This window comes from Gossypium hirsutum, chromosome A08 (genome assembly GCF_007990345.1).
Source record: "Gossypium hirsutum isolate 1008001.06 chromosome A08, Gossypium_hirsutum_v2.1, whole genome shotgun sequence".
Lineage (NCBI taxonomy): Eukaryota > Viridiplantae > Streptophyta > Magnoliopsida > Malvales > Malvaceae > Gossypium > Gossypium hirsutum.
The window spans coordinates 114,831,571-114,850,422 of NC_053431.1; the positions used below are offsets into that span (position 1 = coordinate 114,831,571).

General features: G+C 34.3%; 1 protein-coding gene across 1 annotated transcript; it reads right to left on the minus strand.

Moving 5' to 3' along the window:
• Positions 1–7,776: 7,776 nt before the first annotated feature.
• On the minus strand, positions 7,777–9,921 carry LOC121205075 (uncharacterized). Its single transcript, XM_041076002.1, has 4 exons — positions 9,771–9,921; positions 8,998–9,402; positions 8,624–8,916; positions 7,777–7,794 (listed from the first exon to the last, which is right to left on the minus strand). Exons 1-4 carry the CDS (start codon positions 9,919–9,921, stop codon positions 7,777–7,779), a joined length of 867 nt encoding a protein of 288 aa, XP_040931936.1.
• Between the last annotated feature and the right edge of the window lie 8,931 nt (positions 9,922–18,852).

Sequence of the window (18,852 nt, forward strand, 5' to 3'; positions counted from 1 at the left end):
AATCAACTTAACTACTTATTTATGAAGAAATCAACAATGGAGCTTCTTTAAAAACTCTAAATAAGGATGGGAATCTTTATACTTCATTACATTATTGCTGAGGTCTCCTGTCAATTTCTACCTAGCTTTTATTAATTAAAAATTGCGAAGTTGCTCCAACGATAATGTCGATGATTATATATATGTTTTAAAATAAGAGCTAGTTGATCTCAAAAAAATGTTTTAAAATTCAGAAATGGCAATGAAAGGTTTAGTAACAAACATTCCTCTCTTTTTATCAAAATGTGGATCGATTTTTTGTTATAGTACAATATTATTTTGTCCAACTATTTTCAAATTTAGTGTGCTCTAAGTAACAATTATTTAAAGTTTTGTTGATAGTTTTGCTAACCGGTATTTTTGAGGATATTTTAAAAAATATCATATTAAATAAGTTATAATTTTAGGTATAAATAGTTAAATATTTTAAAAGTACTATAGATTTAACAAGAGTTAATCCTTCTTAAAATAAGTAGAACAAAAATCCCATGTGTTGACTTAATAACCATGGTGTTCACTGCTTCAAATGTGGCTTGAGATCGAGTTACACTAATCATGATATTGTTAGGTGTTGATATGATCGTAGATCTGTCTCCTGAGCCAACGCTTTCTTGGCAAGGATAAACTTTTAGGCAGGGAGCTCTGACCGGGTTCAATAAATTCTAGTAAAGGAGATGGCTACCACAGTGGTTGTTAAGCATTTGGGGAGGAACATTGGCTATACCACCCTACAAAATAAGATTTATAATCTGTGGCGACCATCTATCCGTTTAAACTTATGGATGTCGAACATGGGATGTTTTGGTGAAATTCCAAAGTAACGATGACTTTGAAAAAGTGTTTACCCAAAGGTCATAGGTCGTATTCGGACAGTATTTAATCGTTCAGCCGTGGACGCTCTAGATTTTAATCCCTTGCAACCGTTTCAAAATGTTGTTATGACGTGGATTAGATTTCCAGGTTTACTGGGGTTTTTGTATAAGAGAAAGATTTTAGAAGAGATTGGCGATTTGATTGGTAAAGTGGCGAAACTAGACTATCGTACAGATAGTAGGTCGAGGGGGAGATTTGCTCGAATGGTGGTTTAAGTTAACCTTGACAAGCAACTGATCCCTTAGATAATGGCAAATGGAACAGTTTAATGAGTTGAGTATGAGGCCTTATCATGGATTTGTTTTGATTGTGGTAGGTATGGTCATATGAAGACTCTGTGCCCTCTTTTCGTCGATAAATTGGATCACCCAATGGAGAAGGAGGTGGCGTTAGCTGGAAACGTTGAAGGGAAAGAAAATGAGGCGTTTGGGCCATGGATGTTAGTGGAGCAGAAATTACAAAGACTTCCCAACGAGAAACGAAATCCAAAAACAAAAAATCCTGAAAAAGATCTTTGTAGATCTAGATTTAATATTCTGGAAGAAGAAACAGAGTTGGATGTTGAGATTTCGGTAGATTTTCAGGGTGTAAAATTTTAAAAATAGGATTTCATTAGAAACAGGGGAAATGCAAATTTTAACAACATAAGAGGTTTGATGCTTGGGTCAGTTAGGCAGGATAAGGGCCCAACACATAAAGTAGGCTAAATGGTGGTGTTAGGTAGAAAAAAAAGAATGGGAGAAGCCGGAATGGCTAAGCTTGGGCCTAGGTTGAAGGGTGCTATTGCCACTTCAAGTTTGGGCGGTTCTTTTGTTGGTGTGGAGATTAGACCTGTTTTGAGAGATTCTAGGCTTCATCAAGCAAGCCAATCTGTCACTAATATGCTCTCTAATAATTTCCCTATATCGAGTCAGATTAACAAAGTTCATTTGGATGCAGAAATTGTTGGTAATATTTAGAAAAGTCTCCTAGTATTGATTACTTGATGGAGATTGGTAAGATTTCAAATCACCTATTTAGTCCTCGCTCAATCACGACTTCGCATATTAATCCTACTTATAAGGGTCCAGTTGAAATTGAGGTGCCAATTAATGATGGAATGTTGGACTCGTTAAGCACTTTGCTATCACTTTTTAAGAAAATTCAAATCCGAAAATTAAAAATTGAGCGAAGGGTAATTGTCTTGGCAATTTGGCAGAAGGCTATTAATCTACCACAATTTGACATGAAATTGGGCTTTCCGAGCATACTTAAAGAGCTTTTTCTTGAGCAAAATAACTTCTTTTGTATTAGTTTTTCATTATTTTTAGATTTTAAATTAATAAGTGAAAATGTCTCGTTTTTGCCCATTTTGTGACCCAATTTGACCAATAGTGCCATTGGGAGGCCTAACGTGTGCTTGAATGGTGTAGGGACGTGACATCAAAGGTAAAGGTATTGCGATATCCACACCTTGGAATCGCCATGCCTCCAACAGGATAGAAGATTGGAGACACCCTTCAACGGTATCGCGATATCCACTTTGGGTATCGCAATATCCACCCTTCAAAGAAGACCTCAAAGCTCGACATTGTTTGAGGTATCACGATATCCACTTTTGGGTATCGTGACATTGTCTTCTTCAGGGGGACAAACTTAGACAAAAAGGGTAGACTTTGTCCACCTGGTCCACCAATTACTCAAAGCCTGTGTAAGGGCATTTTTGGCAATAAAAAATCATCAGAAGACAACTTAAAACAACCAAAATTATTTGAGGAAGAGAGAGACACACATTAGCTTAGTTTTAGGTTTAGTTTGCTCTTAGTTTTTCTATACTTTTCCTAAAGTTTTCATTTTCACTTCTTCTTTCTTAGTTAAAATTTATTTTTCTGCATTTACTTCTTATTCTTGATGTTCTTAGTGTTAGTTATCACTGTAGCTTAAGTATATTTGCACTTTCAGTCTCTGTACTTTGGATGCAAGATTTTGCTAGCTTTAGTTTAATGTATTTCAGTTCCTTTCATTTTAAATTTGTTAAACTTTGTTCCTTTTATGTTTGTTGCTTTAGATTGCTTGTTGAATGCTTTTAATTTCATGTTCTTTAAGTTTTCTAGTATAAAAATCTAAAATTTTATATTTTTCTCAAGCTTTACTTTAATGGTTGTTGTGAGTTTCATTTCCACGTTCGTTCTCTTTACTTTCAGCATGAATAGCTAAACCTAAAATGGTGGTTTAGTTTATGGAGATATGGATAATCTAATTTTTAGACAAATGACTAAATCGAATAGAACTAAAAACTTAGAAAGTGACACCCTAAAGGAATCTAGGCTGTAACGCCCCTTACCCGAGACCGTTGCCGGAGTCGAGCACAAGGCACTACTAAACTTAGTTGCGCACTTAACCAAATTTAGATAATTTATATCATACTTTTCAGACAAGCTGTCCAACTGCGTCATAGTTGCTAAATAATTCATATCTCGAGTTATAAAACTCGAAATCCAAATCCGTAAATTTTCCCTAAATTTATACTCATATATCTACTTACCAATTTTTTTCTAGAATTTTTGGTTAAGCCAATTAGTACAGTTTATTAGTTAAAGTTTCCCCTGTTTCGCTGTCCAACAGTTCTGATCTCTCTTCACTAAAAATTATTTATCTCATAATTCGGGACTTGGATGATGTTCCCGTCTATCCCTCTTGAAAATAGACTTGATAAGGATTTTAAATATATAAATTAAAACTCATAATTATTTTTGTACAATTTCTAATGATTTTCTAAAATCAGAACAGGGGATCTCGAATCATTCAAACTCTTGTCTCACAACAATTTAAATATCTTATAACATAAAATCCAATTGCATGCACCGTTTCCTCTATATGAAACTAAACTCATCAGGCTTTAATCTCATATTTTATTCAGTCCTTAACTCAATTTCCACATCATCCATCATGGTAAGAACACATAATTATGCTTCATAAGCATAGATCCATAATCTCAATATCATCAAGTATCAAGAACTTATTCCAAATCGTGTCATTTTCATAGTATTCACCAATTCTTAATCTTTTCGGGCCATTTTACATTTTCATTCATAATCAAATTAGGGAACGATTACGGAATTGAGTACCTCATTATCACAATGCAATAGTAAAACTATGGTCTTGCACATAGTCACATATCACATACCGAGGCCATAGCCTTGCCATGGTCTTACACGGTTCACATATCATACCGAAGCCATATCCCAGACATGGTCTTATACGGAATCACATTATCACATTATACCGATGCTATAGCCCAGCTATGGTCTTATACGGAGTCACATTATCACATTGCACCGATGCCATAGCCCAGCTATGGTCTTAAACGGGCGCACTTATCACATATTTTTCGTCAATTCATCAGGGTCACAGAATAGAAGCACTCAAATCCATTGTTCCTACTAATTTGTACTTTTAGTTACACATTATTTATTAGTTAATGCAAATTGATAGTATTCATCAACAATAAAATACTTTAACAATCATAAGATTTTCATAACAAAACATTGAACTTTGCCATATGAACTTACCTGGACTAATTTGCAAAAGTCGTAGAAATTCAGGGACTATTCTTGAATTTTCTCCTTTCCACGATTCAGTTCGTTTTCTTGATCTATAATTATAAAATCATTCCTTCATTAGCATCCATTTCAATTCTATTTCACTTCACAATTTATGCTGTTCAAATTTCAAAATTGCACTTTTACCTCAAAATTTACAGTTTTCACAATTTAGTCCCTGCTCAATTCACCCATCAATTGAACTAATTTTTCTCAATTAACACTTTATTTTATCATTATAAACTATTTCAAAACCTTTTATATTCTTAATTTCAACAGAAACCTTCAATTCACAACTTTTTCACAATTAGGTCCTAAATATCATTTCCTATCAAAATCACTTAATAAAACCACCTTAATATGAAATTAGAACTTAAATTTCATAATAATTCACCATAAAATTACCTTATCCATCCAGGGTAACTTCCAATTTCACCCATAAAATCAAAAACTAATGAATTCTACAAGTGGACCTAATTGTAAAAGTCATAAAAACATAAAAATTATCAAGAAAAGTAAGAATTAAACTCACATGATGTAAAAATATGAAAACCCAGCTTTCTCCAGACCTTCTATGGCGTTTTGGCTGAGAAAAATGAAGAAATGTCTAGATTTTTCAATTACATCATTATTTAACTATTAATTTTTATGCTATTTCCAATTTTACCCCTTGTTCACATTGTTTTCTTGCTTATTTCATACCCAACCGTCCAGCCATTAACCTTTGGGTCTAATTGCTCTTTAAATCCATCTTTTTAAATACTTAAGCTATTTACTCACAATTTAACAAATTTTGTGCTATTTTCAATTTAGTCCTTTTTAATTAATTAGCCATCCAAACGTTAAAATGTTCTAACGAAACTTTAATACTAACTCAATGACAATCCATAAATATTTATAAAAATATTTATAACTCGATTTTCAACTTTGAGGTCTCGATACCACATTTTTGACCCGTTTGACCTAATAAATTCTTTTAATTCACTAATTTCACCATTTCACAAATTCTTCTAAATTCTTACTTGACTCATAAATATTAAATTACTATCTTGTTCAATCTTATTTGTCGAATTTAGTGATCTCAAATCACCATTTCCGACACCACTGAAAATTAGGCCGTTACAACTCTTCCCCCTTTAAAAATTTCGTCCTCGAAATTTGTTACCTGAAAACAGATTTGGATACTGTGATCTCATTGACTCCTCTGTTTCCCAGGTTGCCTCCTCCAATCCATGTCGATGCCATAACACTTTTACTAACGGTACTCGTTTATTCCGTAGTTCTTTAACTTCCCGAGCTAATATTTTCACTGGTTCCTTCGAATAAGTCATATCTGATTGTAACTCTATCTCAATATGAGGAATCACATGTGAAGGGTCTGATTTATATCGTCTCAACATAGATACATGAAATACATTATGGATCTTCTCAAGTTCTAGAGGCAAGGCCAATCTATAAGCTACCGGACCGATCCTCTCAATGATTTTGTATGGTCCGATAAATCGTGGACTAAGCTTTCCTTTTCTACCAAACCATAAAACTTTCTTCCACGGAGAAACTTTCAAGAACACACGATCACCCACATTGAACTCTATATCTCTTCTTTTCAAATCTGCATACGACTTTTGACGATCGGAAGCAGCTTTCAAACTTTCCCGAATAATCTGAACTTTCTCTTCAGTTTCCCGAATTAAATCCACTCCGACTAATTTCGATTCACTTAATTCTGACCAATACAACGGGGTTCTGCACTTCCTTCCATACAGAGCTTCAAACGGTGCCATTTTGAAACTAGCTTGATAACTGTTATTATAAGCAAATTCAGCTAAAGGTAAGTACCTTTCCCAGCTGCCACTGAACTCAAGTATACAACACCTTAACATATCTTCCAAAATCTGAATCACTCGCTCTGATTGTCCATCTGTCTCAGGGTGAAAAGCTGTACTAAATTTTAACTTAGTACCTAAAGCTTCCTGTAGTTTATTCCAAAATCTCAAAGTAAACTTCGGATCTCGATCAGAAATAATTGATGTCGGCACCCTATGTAATCTCACAATTTCTGACACATATAATTCCGCTAACTTATCAAGTGAAAAATTTGTTCTGACCGGAATAAAATGCGTCGATTTAGTTAATCTGTCTACTATCACCCAAATCGAATCTTTTTTCTTCGGAGTCACTGGCAATCCAGATACAAAATCCATCGTCACATGTTCCCACTTCCATTCTGGAATCATTACGGGTTGTAACAAACCTGTAGGCACTTGATGTTCAGCTTTTACCTGTTAACAAATTAAACATTTTGCCACAAATTCACAAATTTCCCGTTTCATACCAGGCCACCAATACATTTTTTTCAAATCACAATACATCTTCGTACTACCCGGATGAATCGAGTACATACTACTATGAGCCTCTGATAAGATATCCTTCTTCAATTCTAGATTATTCGGGACACAAATTCTATTACGATGGTATAACATACCACTATTATCAATAGAGTAATCTAAGTTCAAATTATCCCGAACCATTTGTCGTTTCAACACCAACTTCGGATCTTCATCTTGCAATTCCCGAATTCGTTGAAAGAATACTGGTTTTGTCTTTAATTCAACTAATATAGAACCATTTTCATTAACAGACAAATGAGCATTTAACGCCCGAAGAGCAAATAATGATGATTTCCGACTAAGTGCATATGCCACTACATTTGCCTTACCCGGATGATAATCAATGATAAGATCGTAATCTTTCAACAGCTCTAACCATCGCCTCTGTCTCAAATTCAGCTCTTTCTGCGACATTAAATATTTCAAACTTTTATGGTCTGTATACACATAACATTTCTCTCCATATAGGTAGTGTCTCCAAAATTTTAAAGCAAATACTATGGCAGCTAATTCAAGATCATGTGTAGGGTAGTTCCTCTCATGTGGTTTCAACTGTCGAGAAGCATATGCTACAACTTTTCCTGACTGCATCAATACACAACCTAAACCATTCAGAGACGCATCACTATATACTACATATGGCACACCTGATTTAGGCTGAGTTAACACCGGAGCCTCTGTCAACATTTTCTTTAATTGATCAAAACTTTGTTGGCACTCATCAGACCATACAAACTCAACATTCTTCTGTAATAATTTAGTTATCGGTGAAGCAATCAGTGAAAAATCTTTCACAAATCGACGATAGTAACCAGCTAATCCAAGGAAACTTCGCACTTCCGTAACATTCTTTGGAGTTTTCCAATTAATCACCGCTGACACCTTACTCGGATCTACCCGTATACCATCAACTGACACAATGTGACCCAAGAATCCCACTTCATGAAGCCAAAATTCACATTTACTAAATTTTGCATATAACTGTTTTTCCCTTAATATCTGTAGTACAATTCTCAAGTGCTGAGCATGCTCGGATTCTGTCTTTGAATAGATCAGTATATCGTCAATAAACACAACCACAAATCTATCCAGGTAAGACTGGAAAATTCGATTCATTAAATCCATAAAAGCAGTAGGAGCATTTGTCAAACCGAATGGCATAAATAAGAACTCATAATGACCATACCGAGTTCTAAAAGCTGTCTTCAGTACATCACATTCCTTTACCTTTAACTGATAATACCCAGATCTGAGATCTATTTTTGAAAACACTGTAGCATCCTTAAGCTGATCGAATAAATCATCAATACGAGGCAAAGGATATTTATTTTTAATTGTTACCTTATTCAGCTGTCTGTAATCTATGCACAGCCTCAATGAACCATCCTTCTTTTTCACAAATAAGACAGGTGCACCCCATGGTGACATACTCGGTCTGATAAACCCTTTGTCTAACAGTTCTTGCAACTGCGCTTTTAACTCTCTTAATTCTGCTGGAGCCATTCTATACGGTGCCACTGATATGGGAGCTATTCCTGGAAGCACATCTATCACGAACTCAACTTCTCTATCGGGTGGTAAACCTGGTAATTCTTCAGGAAATACATCCATGAATTCATTTACAACAGATAGTTGCTCTAACTTTGATTTAGAACTTCGAGTATCAAGAATATAGGCTAAATAAGCCTCATTTCCTTTACGCAACAATTTCTGAGCAGACATAAAGGAAATCATTCTAACCATGTCATCCAAATTCCCAGACTCAACCAAAACAATATCTCCTGTTTGACATTTCAAGCTAATTCGTTTTTCTCGACAATTCACTACCGCGTCATGTTTCATTAACCAGTCCATGCCCCAGATAATATCAAATTCACGAAAGGGTAGCAACATCAAATCAGCGGGGAAATCACAACCCTTAACTTTCAGTGGACAGTTATGATATATTAAATTAACTACCACACTTTGACCTAACGGATTTGTAACTTGTACATCATAATCAGTAAGCTCAACAAATAAGTTCTTTTCAGATGCTAACATAGTGCAAATATATGAATGAGTAGACCCAGGGTCTATTAAAGCATACACAGGAACATCATAAAGATAGAAAGTACCAGCAATTACATCTGGAGTTGTTGCTTCTTCTCTTGCTCGAATGGCATAAGTACGAGCAGGAGCCCTAACTTCTGATCGGCTAGCAGTATCTTTCATACCCGAACGAGTAGCCCCTGTAGCACTGCTCTGACCAGAGCGTCTTCCTTTTTGAGGAAGAATTTTCTGTTTCTCCCTCTGTTCCACTTCTTCTACTTGTAATTGGGGACAATCACGAATAAAGTGATCAGTGACCCCACATTTATAACAAGCCCCTAACTTACTTCTACATTCACTGGGGTGACTTCTTCCACAATGTTGACACTTAGGCCTTTGGGTATTTTGTACACTGCCTACACTAACAGCAGGTTTGTCAGATGCTTTGTAATCAGATTGTCTTGGCCTACTTTTTCCTGATCTTTCCGGTACTGAAGTGGCTCAACTGAATTCCTCTTTAGATTTATTCACTGGTAAAGCCGAAAATGACTTAGATGCACTTCTTTTGAAAGATTCTTTACTTCTTCTATCTCATTGCATCTTTTTATTATATACTTCTTCAAGCTTTTGAGCACGATCTGATAGAACAACAAATTCTCGTATCTCAATGCCCCCTATCATCATTTTAATCTCATCATTAAGCCCTTCTTCAAATCTGATCACATTTCTTCTTCTGTGGGTACTATATCTCGAGCATATTTGCTCAGATAAACAAATTCTCTTTCATATTCAGCCACTGACTTGTTTCCCTGTCGCAAGTCGAGAAATTCTCTTTTCTTCTTATCCAGATATCTTCTACCGACATATTTCTTCTTAAATTCATTTTGAAAAAATTCCCAAGTGATCTTCTCAGCCGGTACAACAGCTTCTATTGTTTCCCACCAGTTATAAGCTTCTTCTTTCAATAATGACACGGCACATATTAAGTAATCATCTGGTGAGCACGCCATTTGCTTAAAAACCCTCATTATACTTTGTAACCAATATTCAGCTTTAACGGGTCATCATCTGTTCTTCCCCGAAATTCTTCAGCCCCATGTTTTCTGAGCTTTTCAAATGGAGAACGTTTGCCAAATTCAGTTGTCAGAGGAGGTGGAGGAGCAACCGGGGGTACTACAGATGTTGAGATGGGGGAGGAGGTTGTGTAGTCTGATTTCTTTCTCGCACATTCTCATTATACCACTGATTCATGAATCCATAAATCATATTTTGAGTTCTTGTTCTCGCATCAATGAAATCGGAGCTTCACTACTTGTTCCTTGTTCAGAGGTTTGTACTCTGCTATTAACTTCTTCTTGCTCAGTTTGTTCTGGTCTATCTGACATCTTTTCAAATCGAAGATAATCTATAATAAAAACAAGGATTAGATCGGATCATACACAGCACACTATCACAAATTTATATGGCATGTAATTCTAGACACTTTTCACATCATACATATTCCGAGAATCGGCTAAACCGAAGCTCTGATACCAATAAATGTAATGCCCCTTACCCGAGACCGTTGCCGAAGTCGAGCACAAGGCACTACTAAACTTATTTGAGCACTTAACCAAATTTAGATAATTTATATCATACTTTTCAGACAAGCTGTCCAACTGCGTCATAGTTGCTAAATAATTCATATCTCGAGTTATAAAACTCGAAATCCAAATCCGTAAATTTTCCCCGAATTTATACTCATATATCTACTTACCATTTTTTTTCTAGAATTTTTGGTTAAGCAAATTAGTACAGTTTATTAGTTAAAGTTTCCCCTGTTTCGCTGTCCAACAGTTCTGATCTCTCTTCACTAAAAATTATTTATCTCATAATTCGGGACTTGGATGATGTTCTCATCTATCCCTCTTGAAAATAGACTCGATAAGGATTTTAAATATATAAATTAAAACTCATAATTATTTTTGTAAAATTTCTAATGATTTTCTAAAATCAGAACAGGGGATCTCGAATCATTCAAACTCTGTCTCACAACAATTTAAATATCTTATAACATAAAATCCAATTGCATGCACCGTTTCCTCTATATGAAACTAAACTCATCAGGCTTTAATCTCATATTTTATTCAGCCCTTAACTCAATTTCCACAATTTATGGTGAATTTCAAAATATACACTACTGCAGTAACCCAAAACTGCCAAGGCCATATTTATTCATTCACCACTATTTTCACTAAATCCATACAATATCATTTCATCCATCATGGTAAGAACACATAATTATGCTTCATAAGCATAGATCCATAATCTCAATATCATCAAGTATCAAGAACTTATTCCAAATCATGTCATTTTCATAGTATTCACCAATTCTTAATCTTTTCGGGTCATTTTACATTTTCGTTCATAATCAAATTAGGGAACGATTACGGAATTGAGTACCTCATTATCACAATGCCATAGTAAAACTATGGTCTTGCACATAGTCACATATCACATACCGAGGCCATAGCCTTGCCATGGTCTTACACGGTTCACATATCATACCGAAGCCATATCCCAGACATGGTATTATACGGAATCACATTATCACATTATACCGATGCCATAACCCAGCTATGGTCTTATACGGAGTCACATTATCACATTGCATCGATGCCATAGCCCAGCTATGGTCTTAAACGGGCGCACTTATCACATATTTTTCGTCAATTCATCAGGGTCACAGAATAGAAGCACTCAAATCTATTGTTCCTACTAATTTGTACTTTTAGTTACACATTATTTATTAGTTAATGCAAATTGATAGTATTCATCAACAATAAAATACTTTAACAATCATAAGATCTTCATAACAAAACATTCAACTTTTCCATATGAACTTACCTGGACTAATTTGCAAAAGTTGTAGAAATTCAGGGACTATTCTTGAATTTTCTCCTTTCCACGATTCAGTTCGTTTTCTTGATCTATAATTATAAAATCATTCCTTCATTAGCATCCATTTCAATTCTATTTCACTTCACAATTTATGCTGTTCAAATTTCAAAATTGCACTTTTACCCTAAAATTTACAGTTTTCACAATTTAGTCCCTGCTCAATTCACCCATCAATTGAACTAATTTTTCTCAATTAACACTTTATTTTATCATTATAAACTATTTTAAAACCTTTTATATTCTTAATTTCAACAGAAACCTTCAATTCATAACTTTTTCATAATTAGGTCCTAAATATCATTTCCTATCAAAATCACTTAATAAAACCACCTTAATATGAAATTAGAACTTAAATTTCATAATAATTCACCATAAAATTCCCTTATCCATCCAAGGTAACTTCCAATTTCACCCATAAAATCAAAAACTAATGAATTCTACAAGTGGACCTAATTGTAAAAGTCATAAAAACATAAAAATTATCAAGAAAGGTAAGAATTAAACTCACATGATGTAAAAATATGAAAAACCAACTTTCTCCAGACCTTCTATGGCGTTTTGGCTGAGAAAATATGAAGAAATGTCTAGATTTTTCAATTACATCATTATTTAACTATTAATTTTTATGCTAATTCCAATTTTGCCCCTTGTTCACATTGTTTTCTTGCTTATTTCATACACAACCGTCCAGCCATTAACCTTTGGGTCTAATTGCTCTTTAAATCCATCTTTTTAAATACTTAAGCTATTTACTCACAATTTAACAAATTTTGCGCTATTTTCAATTTAGTCCTTTTTAATTAATTAGCCATCAAACGTTAAAATTTTCTAACGAAACTTTAATACTAACTCAATGACACTCCATAAATATTTATAAAAATATTTATAGCTCGATTTTCAACTTTGAGGTCTCGATACCTCATTTTTGACCCGTTTGACCTAATAAATTCTTTTAATTCACTAATTTCACCATTTCACAAATTCTTCTAAATTCTTACTTGCCTCATAAATATTAAATTACTATCTTGTTCAATCTGATTTGTCGAATTTAGTGATCTCAAATCACCATTTCCGACACCACTGAAAATTAGGACGTTACATAGGCAAGTGAGATCGGAAGTGTAACACCTACTAACTCTTATCCGTTCCCGGAACAGGATTACGGGGCATTACCAGTCAATACAGTTCATTTAAGGTTATTAATAAAAATAATTATTTACACTTATCACAAATTTAACAAATTATCAAATAATTCAAATTTATACCAATTAAGCCAAATCCTATTATATACCATTACCAAACCTAATTCTAAATATTTCATCAATATATTGACAACTCAAAATACACACACATAAAATATCCGAGGTACATGCCATTACCAACTATTAACATGCTTTACCTCATTGAATTCGGGATCAGCCTGGGATGCTGATTCCACATTCTAGCTTTAACTTAACCTGTGCACGGAAACAAATCGTACGCTGAGTATGAACTCAGTAGTATTTCTATAATCGGAACACTTAATGAAATGAAAATATATAACAAACACTTAAAATCATATACAATTACAATTATTCAATTATTTAATTCATAGATATATTCTTTATAACTTATTACATTCTTTTCACTTACTAACCTGTATAGCTTTCCATGATTTATTCACAAGTCATTTAAACAATAATATTATTCATTTTTATCCAATTTAGAGGTATATAATTCATTTGTCTCAGTCATACTTTAGTTCACTATTTAATATCAATAAACTATATTCAACTATTCACTTCTCAATCAGTGTTCTGTACTTATCCATTTTAATAACAGTCAGTATTTTTCGGTAACGGTCAATTGATCTTTATTATTCAGTAACAATCAATCATTAAAGAAATCATTCATTCATTACCTTTATTTACCCCTATTAACATGACTCGGACATTGACAGATACACCGATTCCAACCCAAACACACCAGTACGGCACATTGTACCTAAACGGTACTAGTACCTGATCAATAGACGACACATAAGTGCCTGAAACGACACACGAGGTGCCTAATACGACACACGAGGTGCGTGATATGACACATAAAGTGCCTGATCGGCAAAGCCGATAAATAACGTACCCTTCCAAATCCTATGGCATGCCTATTGTATCTGACTCAACCTGACTAGTTAATAGGGTATTCCATATTACTTTTCAATTTCAATTTCATTCTCAATTTAATTACAACTCAATTCAATATAATTCAATTCACTTTTCAATGACAAATATTCGATTTCACAATAGTCACTTATTTATACTAATTTCGATTTCATTCTCAATTTAATTACAACTCAATTCAATATAATTCAATTCATTTTTCAATAACAGATATTCGATTTCACAATAGTCATTTATTCATACTAATTTCATCACATTTCTAACCAATATATTTTGCAATATAACGTACATTCAATATTCAATTTCCACATCAATCACATATATTCATATAAATTCAATAAATTTATCACATACTAAATCAATTCATTTCAATTATAAAGACACAATACAAATAATTCCCATCTTAATTATTTATCATAATATTTACTCAAAATTCTATTATCATAATTGCACAATATCACATTCACACATATATATATATTTATAATATATAATTCAATGAATATAAATTCATCACATACCAAATTAATCCATTTCCATTATAAACACAACAATTCTCACTTCAACATTTACTAAATGCATTGAATAAAAAATATAACAATTAATAACTAGGTGACATGCTGTCGTTATGATGTCAAAAATAAATAGCCTTAATCTCGATACAATGATTGGAATAAGTAGAATAGGGAGAGTAAGGGTCGATTCCATAGGGACTAGGAGTTTGATGATTTTCTTGCTTTTCACTTTGCTTAGGCGTGATGAGTAAAGGGAGAAGTAGAAGGGGGGTTTGTTTGAAGTGAAGTAAATGATTGAAATTAAACAAGTAAATTAAAAAGATTGAAATTGAAATCAAGAGATAAAAGTCAGCCTTGGGCTAAAGACCTTGCCTCGATTTAAATCGATCCTCGAATGGGATTTTACCTCTAAGCACATGTCGGTTACAGCCTATAGGGCCCAACCCTTATAACTTGTTTTTCTCTCAAGTGAATCGAGAATCTAAAATCAATTTTTAGATCTTAATTCTTTATGAGCTAATAGCGTCAATCGCTTATTAATTCAATGCTTTGAAAACCTGGAAAAACCCGACTAGGTTTCTGTCGTCTTAAATAAGAATCTGACCCGATTTCAGTTTCCCTTAGCGGACCGCCGCTAAGTGTGTTCACAGGAAGTCGAAGTGCCACAGGCCGATCCTTTCTCCCAACTGTTAATCGAAACCGAATTTTATTCTAACGTGCACTTTTTGAAATCAAACCGATTTGATTATAAAAGGATGGTCGATTACAAATTCTTGATTCCCGAAAACTAAAAATGTAACCCTCAAGAGTATGAAGTGCTTTTCGATTCTCACAGCTTAGAATCGAGTCATCGCTTTAGCCTTTGGCTATGGAAAACTTAGCTAAGCATGGTAGAGACCATACTTAGCATTTTAATAAAATAAAGTAAATACTAAATCAAAAAGAGAAATTTATTAAAACTAGAAAGAAACAAAGAGTTTAATAAATGCAAAGTGAAGAATGCTCGATGGATCGTCCCCCCCTTTGAGGCTTACCCTAATGGGGTATTTATAGTCCTCAAAAATCCTAAAAAAGTAGTATTCAAAATTAAGAGAAAAATCCTAAATAAACAAATAAATATAAATCTTAATCCTAATTTGAATTTAAATGGGTGGTTAAGTCTCTTTCTTCATGCCAAATGCCTTTTAGAAATTGATGACTAGACCTTCTAGAAATTGCTGACTGGACGCCACGTCACCGACATCATGCCCCAAGTCACGCCCAATAATTTGGCCATGTATCCAAAAAATCCAAAATTGCTCAATTTCGTCGACTTAAGCTCAATTTCTGCAATTCAATGTCCTGAATCAAAAAGGAATGAAAAATGCCAAGTTAGCAACTCAAAATAGCTAATAAAGGAGTAATCAACCACGAAATAATGTATAATTTAAACACTAATCAAATTCCCCCTCACTTATTCAATGCTTGCCCTCAAGCATTTCTCAATTATCATGCAAAAACTAAAAAATTGCCAATTCCAATTTCAGAAAATTTCCAAGGTTTCTAAGCAAACCCAACCAAGCAAATGTCGAAATTCAAGCTCAATCAAGCAAGATATAATCAATTAAGTGCAAATCAACCATGGCATTTCAATCAATCATCAATTCCAAAGAATTCAAGACTTAGTTCCTCTCATGGGTTCACTCATTCCGCTCAAGTGTTTTGGGTGAAAGAATCGCTCAAGCCTGAACTAACCAATACATTACCATAGGCTTGTAACTAAATCTCATCTCCATTACTTAGTATTAAAATGATGCAACAATCAAGAGGACTTCAAACGGGTTGTAATGGGGCTAAGTTCGGGTAGGATAAAGGCTGAAAAATGAGGTTTCAAAATTCCAAGACAATGAAAAAATTATTTCGAAAATTATTCAAAGAAAAATTAAAGGTAGGAGAAACAAGAAATTCAATCAGAGCACAATTCACTCTCTTTTCTTCTTTTTCTTTCTTCCCTTTTTTTTGAAACATTCTTTTTTTCTTCTTTTCTGCTCGAACCAAAATATTTTCTGCTCATTCGGATCAAAACTGCACTGTTAAAAAAATCTGCATGAAAAACTGCACTGTTTGAAAGAACTTCTGTTCGAACAGGGTTAACTCCTAGCTGGTTTTGTTCGAATCTGGACTGTTATTTTGAACAGTTTCTTCCTATTTTTTCTTTCCCGAAACAATCCCACCTTGTCATGAAAAAGGGTAGAAAAAAGATGGTAAAAATAAAATAGCCTCGGGTTTTAAGTGTGGTAAATCAAAGAAAATGATAAGGCTCAAATTGGTTCACTAAGGGGTAAAACAAAGAGGGTAGGCTGTTTTATTTGGGGAAAAGAAATGGGTTAGATCCTAATGCCTCTATCACATCATAGCATCATAATCAACAATATAATCTCAACAAGCATCGAGTCACAAGTTCTAGAATGGAATCAATTGGTTCGGCATACTCAATTAAAACAAAGAGCAAGAATAAAAGATATGCTCAATAGGTTCAAAAACTCACATGAAAGGCTTGTGAACTAAGTCATGCATCCAATTCGATCAATGAAAGTATGAAATTACCAAGAAAAATTTACTCAAATTAATCATGCCATGCTATCTTGAATCCAAAATTCAACAAGAACATGCTTGAATTCACAAAGAAACACAAAGAAACTCAATAAATTAGAGATTGGCAACAAAGATAAGTCAACAGTCATAATCAAGAAATGCCTAATTTCAAATCAGTTAATGAACAAGAGTTAACTTGAGTCTAATCCCACCCCCCACACTTAAGATCATATTGCCCCAATATGAATAATAAAAATTAAAATGCACAAGAGATGGTGAAAGTACTCCCTGATTAATGTGGGGGTGTTGGCGGATAGGGGATAAAAGGTGGGTTTGGGTTGTGCTATCTTGCGCCAGCCCTATTCTTGCTTCTAATGTGCGCCGAACGCTCGCCCTCACTTAATGTTATGGTGCGTCTAGAACATGAGGGACCCTGCTGCTGCCCTTTCACGATATTCGCTGGAAATTGGCCTTGAATTCGATTAATTTATGCTTTAATTGAACCAATTCTTTGCTTCGGCTTTGTCCAAATTAAAATGCCCGGGGTACTTACAAATTTCGAATCAAAGAATTAAAAATAATTAAGCAAAATTAATAAATAAATAAAATAAAGATTGAAAACAAGAAATGAAAACGAAATGGGTTGCCTCACATTAAGCGCCATTGTTTAACGTCGTTAGCTCGACGACCTAATTTCAAAGCTTGGGTTCTTCCAATTCAATCTCTTCAACCAATCCGACAAGGGCGTTCTCATAATATAGCTTCAATCTTTGCCCGTTAACCTTGAATCGAACTCCTGAGTCATCTTCTATTTCCACGGCGCCATAAGGAAAAATTTGAGTTACCTTGAATGGTCCGAGCTACTTTGATCAAAGTTTTCCTGCAAAAAGCTTAATTTTAGAATTGAATAGCAAAACCTTTTTATTAACATTAAATGATTTAAAGGATATCCTTCGATCGTGGAGTTCTTTCGTCTTTTCTTTATAGATTTTGGCATTATCGTAAGCATTTCGTCGGATTTCTTCTAACTCTTGAATGTGTAATTTGCGTGCTTCTCCGATCGCTTCCATCTCCATGTTACATTGCTTTACCGCCCAATAAGCATGATGCTCAAGTTCAACCGGTAAGTGGCACGGTTTACTGAAAACTAGGCGGTATGGAGACATTCCGATCGGCCCTTTGTAAGCCGTTCTATACGCCCAAAGTGCTTCGGATAACTTTAAACTCCAATCCTTGCGGTCTGGTTTGACAATCTTTCCCAGAATCGCCTTAATTTCACGATTTGACACCTCCGCTTGCCCATTTGTTTGTGGATGGTAAGCCGTGGCAATTCTTTGTGTCACACCAAATTTTTTCATGAGTGCTTCAATAATTCGATTGATGAAATGGGTTCCTCTATCGCTAATGATCGCCCTTGGTGTGCCAAACCTGAAAAAAATAAAATTCTTTAGAAAATTAACAGTAGTTCTCGCATCATTATTATGGGTTGCTTTCGCTTCGACCCACTTTGAAACATAATCGACTGCAAGAATTATATAAGTGTTACCGTAAGATGACACAAAAGGTCCCATATAATCAAGACCCCACACATCAAAAATTTCACATACATGGATTGGATTCATAGGCATTTCATTCCTACGACTTAAATTACCTGCTCTTTGACACTTTTCGCATGATTTACAATAAAAATAAGCATCTCTAAATATATTCGGCCAAAAGAAACTGCATTCTAATATTTTATGAGCAGTTCGCTTCG

What these genes read in the sequence shown, in the direction of transcription:
- LOC121205075 (XM_041076002.1), bottom strand. Translation starts at nt 9,921, where the DNA reads ATGGCGTGCTCACCAGATGATTACTTAATATGTGCCGTGTCATTATTG. An exon ending in ATTTAAGAAGAAATATGTCG is followed by an intron (nt 9,403 to 9,770) that starts GTAGAAGATATC and finishes GAGCCACTTCAG; the next exon opens with TACCGGAAAGATCAGGAAAA. An exon ending in AACTCCAGATGTAATTGCTG is followed by an intron (nt 8,917 to 8,997) that starts GTACTTTCTATC and finishes GCACTATGTTAG; the next exon opens with CATCTGAAAAGAACTTATTT.